This window comes from Neopsephotus bourkii, unplaced genomic scaffold (genome assembly GCF_033783945.1).
Source record: "Neopsephotus bourkii isolate Nb327-2 ecotype Australia unplaced genomic scaffold, CSIRO-AGI_Nbou_v1 NB_168, whole genome shotgun sequence".
In the NCBI taxonomy this organism is placed as follows: domain Eukaryota; kingdom Metazoa; phylum Chordata; class Aves; order Psittaciformes; family Psittacidae; genus Neopsephotus; species Neopsephotus bourkii.
Genome location: NW_026900684.1, coordinates 10026079 through 10039541, shown reverse-complemented (window position 1 = coordinate 10039541; position 13463 = coordinate 10026079). Strand labels below are relative to the sequence as shown.

The window sequence follows — 13463 nt, the reverse complement described above, 5'->3', positions numbered from 1 at the left end:
ATGCAACACAGAAAGCCACCTAATTAACAAGGAGAAAACACACCTGAAAAGATGCAGTGTTTAGGGAGATACTTGCTTTTATGCTGTTTTTTTTTTTATATTCTGTTCCACTTGATCACTTTGGCTTTCTTCTACTGGAAATGTTGGTTAGTTGTAACAAACTTGTAAATGATTCTTGACGTTCTGAGTTTAAAAACCTGTCATCTTTGGTGTGCTATATGTAAGGAGAGGATCTAGGAGACTCTTGATCATACTTCTATCTTATCAAGGGTGCTCTAACTTCTCTATTACTCTGCAGCTAGCAGCTGGAACTGTGGTTTGGGTATTTTACTGCAAAGGCTACTAGTGCCAACATCTTTCTGTTTCTAAAAGGAGAGTAAAATACAACATCACCTTAGGTAATATGCAGCTTCATTTATGATTCAGTTTAAGAAAATATGTGTTACTAGACAATTATTGCAATCCTAACAATAAGAGGCTATTTTGCCTAATTTAAAATTAGCCTTAAGTTACAAAATTAGAGATTTCTTTAAATATCTATTTATTCAGGTATATATCTGAGTCATTCTATTTTAGATCTCCTTAATTACTGTCTCGGATGAGATGTTGCTTTCCAGAGCCACACGGAAAGGTGCATTGCTTATGGTTACCTCCACAAAGTCCTCGGGCGTCTCTTAAGTGAACGCTTTGAGTGAAGTGAATCTCTGGCAAAGATTCTTTACTGTAGCATGACTACTGAACCACAAACGGGACCTGGGGCAGTATGGGACAATAAACTATGATGGTATCAGGAATGGAAGTATGGGATGTGTAAAAGCTGAGTAAGAGTTGAATCTTGGGCAACAAGGAAGTCAGAAGGTTTAATAGCTGGTTTGATATTCCCCAAACACTGAATGCCAGTAAAATGAAGCCAATAAAAGGCTGCTATTTTTGACAGTAATTTGTTCTGAAGCACTTGGAATCCTTATTTTCTTTTGCTTTCAAGCTGGCAGAGTCTAATTGTGAAACTTCCTATCACACAGGAATTTGAAAAGTACTGCACCTTTCCTAAGGAGGCACCATGTAAGACAGGTCAGGTACAGGCCATGTTCTCACTGTCCTGTTTGTACTCTTAAATCTCATTGGAGGTAAAAGAGACAGAGAAGGTTACAAGTTTCAGCTGGCCAATGGCATCCCCATTAAGAGGCTGGGTCTGGCATGAAGCAGACCCAGGCCTTCTGGTAGTTTTTGCTTTTGATGAAGGTCACGAGCTTTGCTAAGTAAAGGAAGTCACTTGGTCTGGACCAGGTGAATTTAAGTGTGACTGTAACATTTATAGAAGATCGAGACTCCTCCAGGAGGAGGGACATGTACAGCAGGAGGTTGTGGGAGGGCAGGGACATCAGAAAAGGGAGTGGAGGAGCAAGGATGGGGCAGGGGGTAAAGCAGTACAAGCTGAAATAGCACAGCAGGATTTTATTGCTCTGCAGGAGTCTGTGATATGTGTGCAGTAAGGCCAAAGGGGATGACAGAAGCACCATTAGCTCAGACAAGTTCCCTTTGAAAGTGAAAGGTGATATTACAACAGAATCTTTTCATTTAAATGGGATGCTTAGGTGGGTATCATATTGACTAAATACCTAAATGTGTGGATATCTAGCTCTAACCAAGATACTCCGCAGGTAAACATGTAAAACTCAGGATTTATGGTTTTCCCCTCTGTTAGGCAAACAGCTGCGCAATCACGTTATTTCAACTGAAAAGAAGTGTTCTTGCATTTTTAGAAATTCGAATATGGGAATTATTTATATTTACAGATAGGACACAAAAAGGAAGGACAAGGGGCAGAGGCTGCCTCCATATGATTTGTTACCTGGGGGTTTCCACAGCTTAGTACAATTTTGTATGCGATGACCTTGTGAGATGTTGTCTGCAGACCATGGCAGTATGCAGCAATAGCCTGAAGTCACTGTCTTAGATGAATGCTTTTGCTGTGGTGAAGTAGACAGGATCTTTACAAAAATCCAAGAAGACAGGAAGAGCTAGTTGGTCTTTTTTGCCTAGGGAACTCTTAACAGCAGCCATTTAAAGGTGGTTGAGAAACTTAACCTTCCTCAGTGTCTTTCTTCCACCTGTAAGTTCAAACAGCAGCAGAGATGACCACAGATGTTAGTATTGTTAGTTTTTAGATGCATTACTAGGTAACAAGTTGTCCTACCATTTTTTTGCAATCAGTCAGAGACAGTCATGTAGATTAATGCAAGTCACTCGGAACTTGAATGCTAAAATCTGTCAAACTCTGTCATAATAGCAGAACATCGAGCTGTTTCCAAATTTACATTTTTACAGTTTCTCTCCCTTATTATGTGCCCTTTTTATTTTTGATCATGCCAGTTGCTTTTCCATAAGCAATGGAAAGCCTCAGGAATGTCACCCTTAAGACAGAAGAGAACTGTTGATTTTACTCCCCAAAGTTTTTTGCCTGTCAGGTAATTTGGGGTCTCAAAGATAATGCCACATTTTTATTTTTTTTTATTTTTTTCAATGAGCTGATTTGATATTAATGAATGCAGTCTGCTGATACCTATTGAAAACTAAGCCACTTGTGTAACTGTAGAAATGTAAGTACCAGCGACTGTCCTGTTCTGCCTTACCAGGAATGAGTGGGGAAAAGGGATTTTTCATAATGCTGCTGACGTGTTTTATTACAAGTATCAATCCCTAGCAAAACAATTCCCTCCTTGAGTTCCCTCTTGAGGAGGACCTACTTGGGAACTGAGAAAGCAGGCTAGGAAAAGCAAGCTGGATAAAGGATGGTGCAGGCCCATAAGCAATGCATCACATATCAATCACCTTGACAGATTCTGTGAAATCTAGGAAGCAGGTGAAGGGGGGAGTTGCCTTGCTTTTTTTAAATGAACAACACAGAAATACATGTTATTTTTCATTCCTCAGATGTAGGTGGGAGTATGGTACACAGCAGTATAAAATTACTGAACACTCGTTTCTTCAAAGCTGTGTGTGGCCCTTGCACCTCAGTTACTCTTCAGTGTAACTGGGTTTTTTTTGTCAAAAAGAACAGATTTAAATTATGCATATAATTCCATACTTGCTTGTTTAGACCATCAAAGGTTTTTTCAATTGTTTGGAGTTTTGTCTTGGGTCAGAAGCAGCTTCTGATCAGGTCTTACGTTGAACACTCCAAAAAGTAGACTGATGTGGTGGTTGTTATGGTAGGATTGCTTGCTCTTTCAGGTATCACTGCAGTAATGTGGGTTTGGTACAAAACTGCAGATAGTTACTTCTGTCTACCAAAACTTATTCTGGGTTGGTACAAGACAATTTACACAACTTTAGCGCTGATACATGTGATTTAGGTATGTTTAAGTAAGTTTTGTTTCCCCTAGAATATTTAAGAGAGAACAAATCTACTATGGAGACATGGCATTGGTGCATAGTGCATTTTAATGTTGCCAGTATATGTGTCAAAATTGAGGGCAACTATCAACATAAGAACATAAATCAGATGTTTTTCTGGAAATGCTGCAGCAAGTACCATCAACAGTATGGTTTTTCACTTGGGTTGCACAAAACGTGCAATTACAGTGATTTAGCAATCTGTTATTTTTACAAACATGTATTTTTAAACTCCAAAAGTTTTCTGTAACTTAGTGTGAAATTATATTTCTGTGTTTCTACAGTTCCCATAAATGATCTGTTCTGAGTTTACACAAGTTTTAAAGGTTACTGTAGTATGCACTGCAACACCTTTGGAGTGCCTCTGACTCTGAAATACACAGAGAGAAGAAGCCAAATCAGGAGAGGGAGTTTTGCCTAGGTGCTGTAACAGCAAATGCACCTTTTGAGCACCTTTTCAAGCCACCTTTTGAGCCAGGTGATTTGAATGCTACTGCTCATATTTGACGAAAGAATTCTCCTGGTTCAGCTCTGCCCTAATTTGAGTCGATGTGGTTGCCTTGCGATGGAATTGTTTGATGGAAAGTTTTGCAAATTATGACTTGAAGGCAGTGTCGTATGTGGAGCTTAAAGCAGTCTTTTATGTGCAAAATATTATGATTACAAAGGGGGTTTATTTATTTTCTTAAGTGATGGCTGTTGTGCCATAGATCTTCATCCTTCTCTGTGAAGCCGTGTTTTTCCATTTGTGTGTGCTTTTGGTTTTGCTTTCCCTTCTTCAGCTGGTCCTGCTGTAGCTAGAACTTCTGACTGCTTAGATGGATGCTACCACAGGTGGTAGAAGTGGAAGGTGTGCAGGCTAATGGACTCCTTTTGACAGTCAGCCAACTGTGTGGTGGGAATCATTGCTTATTTTATTTATTCTGAAGTTAGTGGGTATTTAGAGTAAAATCTATTCAGAAATATGTTGTTGGATGTGTTGATTTTTCCCTTTTGTCTTTGTTTGATCCTCTATACTGAAAAGTCTTCCTGTTTTTTGATCATAAGACTGTTGTGGAGTCTTTTTCTGCCATGTGGCGCAAAAATAGTTGCATGACTGAGTAGTTTTGTGTGGCACTTTATTTTTTCCATCTATGCCCTGAACTGTACTCTGGTAAGACCCCCACACTAATGATTCAAAGCAAACCAAAATATACTAGATGTTGGGTTTTTTTTCTTTCTTCTATTAGCTGGCAGAGCAGAATCATGCCAGAAGCTTGGCTGAGAACAGGCGGTTATTTTGGTATCATCCCAGCATGAGCCTAGTTAATAAGGAAATCTGTGAATCCAGCTTGTAGCCCTTTTTCTTCCCCCCCCCCCCCCTTTTTTTTTCCTTTTAAAAAGGTAACTGAATAAATAGAAACAACCCCCTCCTATTACTCAAATAATTGAAAATGCTAGGCTCTGTGTCATTTCTCTCCTGTGGCCTCTTTTCTCCAATAAACTGGGAGTATGGCCGCAATAAGTTGAGGCAAACAAACCAGAATATTTTAAATACGTTGAAATCCTTGCTAAACTGATAGCTGTGTGGTCTCCATCAGAGCATCTGTGGCAGAGGCAATATGGAAAATGCTGCCTTTTTGCTTAGAAGAAGAACTTGCATCAGGGGAGCTCTAAGAGCTATTGATTTCATCCTTAGTTAAATGTCCTTGAATGCTTCCGTATGGTGGAAGAACATATATTGTATTCACCTTTCATAGGAAGTGCAATGATGTTGATGCAGCTGAGAATTAAGAAGGCTAACAGATGGACTGAAGAAATGGAGCTACACAGGGAGTGGCCTCCTAGGTTACTAAAATATTAAACTGTATCAGTTCTTATAGGTTTTTCCTGGAACACCAGAATATTGCCGTGCTCAGTATCTCTGTGATACTATCTCAGTATCTAGTCAGCTAGGTATGAACATGTATATTCTGAAAGTGTAAGGGTTTTTAATTTCCTATTGCATCCTTGGGTAATTAGAATATTACTGGATTCTACTTAATTATTCCCCTTTTCAGTTTTTGTGCATTGCTGATTTTTGTTTAGGTGAGCAAGTTGCTTTTATAGACATGGCTTCGAATTGGCAAACTTTTTTCAGTATGATAATCTTCCATTTTAGAAATGAACCAAATCCACTTTTTTTAATGTCAATTTGCAGTTCAGACATTATTTCATGGGGAGTTTTAGGGAGTTGCCAGTCTTGAACTGGTTGACTGGAGGAAAGCAGATTATGCAACTTTCACATTCACAATTTTATTGCCAGCTGTAGCTCAAACCCTCCTACCAGTTGACCAGTCTTGCAGACCTATGAAGACCTCTTCCAGTTTTCCCCTTTTACTTTGTATAATACAAAAACATGTTTCCAGAGGGATGCAGTTATGTTCTGTATGCCTTTAATCACGTTCCTCTCTTTTGCACAGAGGAAAAACCTAATTAAAAATAAAAAATAAAAATTACACCAAATACCTCTTTTTTTTTTATTCTTCTTTTTCTTTTTTTTTTTTTTTCATACAAGTCACTGTTTCCAAAACTCCCATTGCAGTGACTCATACATAATGCTCTAAGGAGTGAAAAGAACATTTAAAAAAATAAAGCAGTATGCACTGAACTGGAGCTAGAAAAGCTGGTGGGAAATCCTAGATCTAGCCCTACAGAAAAAACAACAACAATGATCTGTGGAAAAATCATTTTTCTATATGCATGTAAATAGCTTACTATGTGTCCTTTATAAAGATGTAATGAGATTTTCGTTGATGTTTGTCTTCAGATGTGAGAGCACTCACAGATTTTCTTGCTTCTCTGCCCTCATTTTTGGACAACCTAGAAGTGTAGTGTTCTGATGTTTGTTGTGCTAACTTCCTCTGAGCCTTCCTTTCACCTTGATGTCATTGATTTGTCTTTTAAAAGTTTTTCAAATAACTTTAAGACTTGTTTTAGGAAACCTTTTAAAAGGTTGTTGTGGTTTGGGGTTTTTTTAAGTGCCTTCCAGTTTGACTGTTACTGTATGAATCTTTTAGAAGTTTGATACTAAGATTTTAGTGGCGCCAAGTTTCTAATCAGTGAGGTGCACAGATTAAAAATTATTTTAGGGGGTTTTATATCGCTTTTCTCAAAGGGGGGAGGAGAGTTACAGTTTGTGAGAGAGAATAAACTCTTAGAGTGTTCTACATACAAAACACAGAAGTCTTATGTTACTCTGTTCTTCCATCATTATTTGCGTTCAAACATTGTGGCTTATATGACGACCAAAATAGTTCTTTGATTGTGGTTTGACTTTGCTTTTTTTTTCCAGACAGTATTTGGAAAAACTTTGCCTCGGTTATCTCTGGAGAAATGAATAACCTCCAGGAACTGTGGTCTGCACACTGCTAGTTCTTTTTCTTTTCTTTTTTTTTTTTCTTTTTTTTTTTAATGCCCATAAAATGCTGAGATTGAGTTGGTTTTCTTCATAGCATCCCATATGATGATGTGTTTTAGATTTGTGAGCAATGAGAGGAGGAAGGAGTGAGCAGCTGTGTGGTGCTGAGCTGCCTGCAACACATACCTTCCATCGTGTTTGTCCTAGGCACGTAAAAGTTGAAGGAAAGAGATGAATGAGTGTGTCTGTGTAATTGTCTTGTTTTAGGTAGTATTTTTTCAGGCCTACAAAAATGCAGGATATTTAGTGTTTGGAAGGGTACAGCAAATAAATGCATTACAATGCAATTGTACATAACAGTTATAATGAGGCGAAGTGTAATACAAGATAAGTCATAGTTCTGATGACAGCAAAATGAAGAAATTACTTTGAGAAGTCTTATGTTGGAGTCAGAACTAAGTGGAAACTCATAACTGTTTTATATGTGATGGAAGTGGAATGAAAGGATATTTAATTTCACACAGACCATAACAAATTATTGCCTGACTGGATTACTGATCCAGGATGGTGTCTGAGAGCGGCAGCATGTAAACCTGGCTGCTTTCTATGCTTGCTTTTTCTTTGGATTCTTCCAATATCCAGCATCCACAGCTGTTGAATTAGAGTTTTTAGAAGGTACCTCCCTGCCCAGCCCTTTCCCAGTCCACTTACAGACCTGTCAACCACCTTGCAAAATGTGCCTTTTCACATGCCTTTATGCTTCCCTTTCTCATGCTGGCTTTGAAGTTCCTCAAAAAATAGTGATGGAAGAACAGAGTAATGTAAGACTTCTGCATTTTGTATGTCCTCCCTGTTTAAAGAACAAGCAGAGAAGTAGAAAGTTTCCTGAATAAATTCTTAATATTTTGAATTGAAGACAGTCTGACTCCCATTGTTACATTGTTAACCTAGACATTTTTTATACTGGGCTTTTCTTCATTTCTGATGCCTTGTAATGCAGAATGATACATGAGGAAAATACTGTAATGTAGTAACAAGTATTGTGTGGTTTAGTTAAACATGGACATGAGTCGGCATCATGCCCTTGCTGGCGAACTGCATAATGGGTTACATTAGGAAGAACTTAGCCACCAAGCAAAGGGATGTGGTTTGTTTCCTGACGCATAGCATTAACAAGCCTATGTCTGGTTTCTTCTGTGCTGCCATGCACAGGAAAGATACTAATAAATGGAGAGCAAAGACCTGCTAAGGAGATTATAAGGCTGCAGTATGTGGCATAATCATGGAAAGGATAGAGAAACTCTGCTTGGTTTAGCTGGAGAAAAGTCTAATGATGAATCTAATTGGATCTTTTTGCCCTCAAAATTGAGATTACAGAGAAAACAAATAAAATTAATGCAGTTGGGGTCTCACGAGAGCAGAGTAGAGGTGGAGAATCGCCTCACTTGACCTGCTGGTCACTCTTCTTTTGATGCAGCCCAGCAGAGAGTTGGCTTTCTGGAACACGTCCAGAGACACTTCATGTTTTCAGGGTATGACTGGTCAAGTTTCTGAGAAGCCTGATCTAAGTGTGAACTTATCACTGCCTCCAACAGGTTTGAATAGGTGACATCCTTCCAATCTCAAATTTTTGTTTGATCCTGTATTTGTGAATAGATAGACATAGCTAAAATGTGTGCACTGTTCTCTGCTGATTTCCGTGTGATCTAACATGTGTTTACAAATAATTTTAGAGGAAATCTGAGCCTTCAGCAATGTTTCCTGTTGTCCTCTTGGACAGTAGGATTGGAAAAAACAGTGACTGTATGTTTTGGGTGGGGCTGTTGTACTCGGGGGATTTCACACTTCCAAAATCACCCGCCCTCATTCTAACCCACCAACCTCACTGATCACTGAAAATGCCAAGCAGTTTTCAAAATCCCAGCCTTTCTTCTCAGTGAGAACTTCAGATCTCTCACTGGGGAGGCAGGGAGGAGTGCTGTGAAATGGAAAAGTCCTTTTAAACAAGGACACGAACAAGGAGACGCTGGTGCCTGTGGCAGTGCTCTTCAGCCCCAGCATTGCTTCCTCAGGCGGGTCGGTCTGTGTGGCCAGGCAGCACATCAGACCAGGGCTGCATCTTATTTTTGCTGGCTGTTCCCAGTGCCTTCAGCTTACCTCATGGCTCTAAATAAACAGTGTTGCTGTTGCAGCAGCAGGAGTGATGCCTGATGGAACTGAGTTGTAGGGGGATGAAGAATACAGATAAGATGTGGCTTGAGGCTGCTACAGATGTGCGTGCCGGATTACAGGTAGTCATGACACTCTTTCCCAGTGTGGGAGCATGTTGAGGCTGTATCTGGTAACTATTGAAACCCTTTAGAGGTCTCAGCAGCCAGTATGAATAGCCTCAGAAACACCTTTTGTCCAAGTGTGGCCCTAAGGGTGCCGTGTCTCATGTTGTGGCATTGTCTGCCTCTGTATCACGCTCCATAAAACGCTCTGTCACTGCTCCCTGCACATTGGTTTGGTGTGCAGACTGAGCTATGTCCAAGCTAGCATGTCCTATATGGGTATTTGGTCTTTAGGAGTGGTTTGGGTGTTGGGCCATTTCCAGGCTCTACTTGCCAAGGTAAGTGTGGATAACAGCTGGCAATGTTCTCCAGCAGCAGTTGCTTTAGTAAATAGCATTCATTGAACCCCTTTACAGAGATGTAGAGACTTCTCCCTTCTTGCTTACATATATTTATTATCAACTCTCAATGCATTAAGGTACTGGATTTAAATAAATGAAGGATTATCAATATGTATGATCTGCTGTTTCTCTAGGATGACAAAGAAGCCAACAGACCCATGCCAAACAAAGGAGACCATGGACTAGGAAATGAGAAGTTCAAACCTGTGGTACCTTGGCCTCATGTTGAAGGTGTAGAAGTGGACTTGGAATCCATTCGAAGGAAAAATAAGGCCAAAAATGAACTAGATCATCATGGTGTTGGTGATAACAAACAGCAAAACATCATCCAGAGGCAGTATCTCACATTTAAGCCTCAGACATTTGTATACCGAGATCCTGTTTTACGACCTGGAGTCCTTGGTAATTTCGAACCCAAAGAGCCTGAGCCTCATGGAGTTGTTGGTGGCCCTGGAGAGGAAGCAAAGCCATATGTTTTAGGACCAGATTACAAGGAATCCATTCAAGCCAGCATTAAAGAGTTTGGGTTTAATATGGTGGCAAGTGATATGATCTCACTAGATCGGAGCGTTAATGACTTGCGTCAAGAAGAGTAAGCAAACTTCTTGTTTTCTTTTAGTTCTGTTTTTACAGATTTTATTATTTTTTCCATATATATTAATTGATGTTTAAAATAATATTAATTAGGTAAAATACCTAAAGCTTCTTGTCGTGACAGGCAAGAGCACTATACTATGTCAAATATTTCCATATATTATTCTTAATGCTGTTGCAATGTTTCCTGTCATGAATACTTAATCTATATTGATTCATCTCTGAAGTCTTCTCTTTTAGTGTCTAATTGCATATATTGGCATGTTCCATGTCCACCCACAGTCTTTGTTATCATATCTTATCTTAATCCATCACTTCTTAAGATCTGTCTTCAAGAAGGAATTATTTTCTTTATTAGAAGTTCCTCTGCTACTTAGTTTATTCAGTTTTACTTTCACCCCGATGCTTTAAAAATTACAACTAAGTAAACAGAAAAGAAACAAATGTTGTTCCTTTTAAATAACTCTGCTTAATTACCCACATAAACAGAAGTATAGATCTGCCATAGTGGTGTTTGGGGTTTGGAGCTGATGGAAGAGTAGTCTGATAATGATTTCTCGCTACATTTGTCATAAAGAAGGAAGCAATCTTAGAAAAACATTTTTTATTTGCTGGAAGGGTGTCTACTTTGGTGTGGGGAAATTCTGGGAAGTTGTCAGCATTTGCTCAATGGTTACTGACGGGTTTACACAGCCCCTTCTGATCTTTGGTAAATGCTGGAGCCAGACTTGCTCTCAGGCTAATCTGCATTTGGTATAATTTTCCTTGTTAAATAGCAGCTAAGGACAGGTTTCTGAGCAAACTGACTGGTAGGGGGTTTTGGTTGTTGGGGGGGGGGGTTGGTGGTTTTTTTGTGTGGGTGGTGTGGTGTGGTGGGGGTTTTGTTTTGTTTTGGTTGATACTTTTTCATTTGGGGGGGAGGTTATATAAATTTAGATATAAAATGAGGGATTTGTCTGTTTTCACTTGCCCCTCATCTGTGGCAATGGAACTATACCAAGCTCTGGATTGGGTGCCAACCTCCAGGTTGTGTGTTTCCAGCTCTGGCAGCTGATCTGTTTGGTTGGTCACTGTCTGGTTACTGAGGCTCTGCTGTAGCTTCTTATAGTGGGTTTTTTTCCATTTGGTGAGGTAGGAGAGAGCTGGCCAGCTGTGACTCATGGCTGTGCATGTACAGAACTCTGTGCTGAAGAGATTTTTCTGAAAAGGAGGAAATCATCCGAGTAACTTGCATAGGTCAGAGTTCTCTTACAGAAGGTTATTCCCTAGACACTGCTGCTTCTGCTGAGGCATTTGAGGCCCCTTTTGTAGGAAGCAACAGGACTAAACAAGTCCACAGAGAAAATCCATTTCCCTGTCAAGTGTTGTGATTAACTGGGCAGAGGGGAGCTGATGCCAGGAGTTCATGTTAGCAGAGCTGGCTTTGGCCCTGCTTTCCCTGGAGAGGTGGGAAAGAGACAGAACCATGCTCTCCTCCTTGCTCTCCACTTGGCAAGGACAGCAGAGCAGAAATGGTAGCATGTCATGTGCAAGTAGGACTGGGCTGCCTCTGCCCAGGATAGTAGCCCTCTTTGGCAGTAGAGCTCAAGTGCTCCCTCCCCTCTCCTTTTCTCTAAGGCAAAAGGCATCAGTATACATACCTGCCACATAGTTTCAAACCTATAGCTTTTTGAACTGTTTTTTGCCTAATCTCAGAGTTGGTCTTTAGTTCTGTTTTGAAGGAGGGTAATGAATACAAATTCCCAGAGAAGCAGCATTTTGCATACTTTGAGGAATAGGAGGTACAGCCATGTCATCATCAGAACAGAAATGGTGGATTTTTAGAAACAGTTTCCTCCAAGTGCTCTTGCAGATAAGTCTTCCATGAAGGTCAAAGCCAGCAGCTCAAATTAGTTAGGTTTTATTATTTAATGTCCTAAGCGCACAAACAAAACAGCATTGAAAACATTGTGAACAAAAGCCATCTTTCTGACAACTTATTTTGTGTATTGAATACCTCAGAGGCTTGCAATTGCCCTAGGTAGGTTAAGGGTTTATCGATTCCGTGTGTCTCCTGGGAACAGCAGAAGAGAGGAGAAGCAATGTAAGGTTGGCCGATACTGCTATATGCTTTCAGGTCTCAACATACTCACTCTCTGGCTCATCCTCAGATAGCAGCGAGAAATGCAGCAAAAGGTCAGATACACCATTTATTTTCCTCCCACCGATCTATTTAAAAAGTCCAGAAGCCATTTTGGCTGATAAGGCTGGCCAGTATTCAGTTTAATCCTGTATAATCAACTTTTTCAGGCAAAGGCTGCGTTATTCATTCGTAGGCATTCAAATCCAGGTAGACCTCACCTGAGACTTCTCTTTCTTTAAGCATCAAAATTGTTAAATGTCACCCTAAGCAGCTGGGTCTGCTCAGTGAAGTACACCAAATGCTTTCCCAGGCAGTGCTGGCAGGAGTGAAATAGTGCTACAAGAACTTTCTTTCTCAGCTTGAAAGCCACGTAGCCCTGGGGCTTGTCCCTGCTGGAGGGGAAAGAGGGAAGAAATGCTAATAAAGGGGGATTCAATTCTGTTTATATTTGACTTTGGAGTCGGATGCCTTGCCAAGTTGATTTGTCAGCTGTCTTATTGATTCAGTAGGAACTTTGCTGATGATTCTGGGCAGTCTCAGCTGCCACAAAAAGCCTTAACTCTTGCTGCACCCTGTAGAGAGGAATGACGTTGGATGGTGCGTTGAAGTTGCTCGTCAGGTACTTCAGAATATTTCTGTTTTGCCAGCACTGCATACTGTTGCCTTATGGATTTTACCCGGTCTGTTTTGAGGTTGAAGCCAGGCACGTCTGTTGGCATATGGCAAGTCATAGGCCTGGTTAAACAAAATCGGTAATCTACGGGGATACTTAAAAGTCAGTGTACAGAATTTCAAAGATGGTATAATCTCACTGCAGCCTTCGAGTGCTCTGCAGGAGAGCCAGCGGAGCTATAAACTGAATTAAGGTGGAGCAATACCTGTTTTCCACCAAATTTCAGGTTGCAGACAAGTAGAGCCAGCTTAGCAGGCCCTGACCAAAACCTTTGTACAATTGCAGAAAGAAAACTTTTTCTTAAAACTTTGTGTGTTTTACCATTTTCAGATCTTTTTTTATTATCCTGATAGGTGACAGCCTTTTACTTTTTAGAGCAGTCATTTATATTTTATATTGAATTTTACATGTACCTGCCTCCTACCAGACCTGCGATAAAACTAATTTTAGCCTCAGGGAAGAAGGATATTAATTAGATTGCTCTCTGGATTTTATTTGTTTTTTTTGTGATCAGAAGTCTGTACAGAGGTAGAGCTGATGTAAAAAAAGAGTGCTAAAGTTTCTGGATGGTCATGGATTCAGGATAAATACATCATGTCAGGGAAATAAAAAATGGACCTAGGTC

The 13463-nt window shown here is 40.1% G+C and overlaps 1 protein-coding gene across 2 annotated transcripts in view; it reads left to right on the top strand.

Annotated features, from left to right (window-relative positions):
• The window catches only part of GALNT7 (polypeptide N-acetylgalactosaminyltransferase 7), a 72849-nt gene that overhangs the window by 20651 nt on the left and 38735 nt on the right, over window positions 1–13463 (top strand). For both annotated transcript variants that reach the window (XM_061372520.1, XM_061372510.1), the window contains exon 2: window positions 9584–10041. In XM_061372520.1, coding sequence (XP_061228504.1) covers window positions 9584–10041 — 458 coding nt within the window. The remainder of the gene's footprint in view (window positions 1–9583; window positions 10042–13463) is intronic.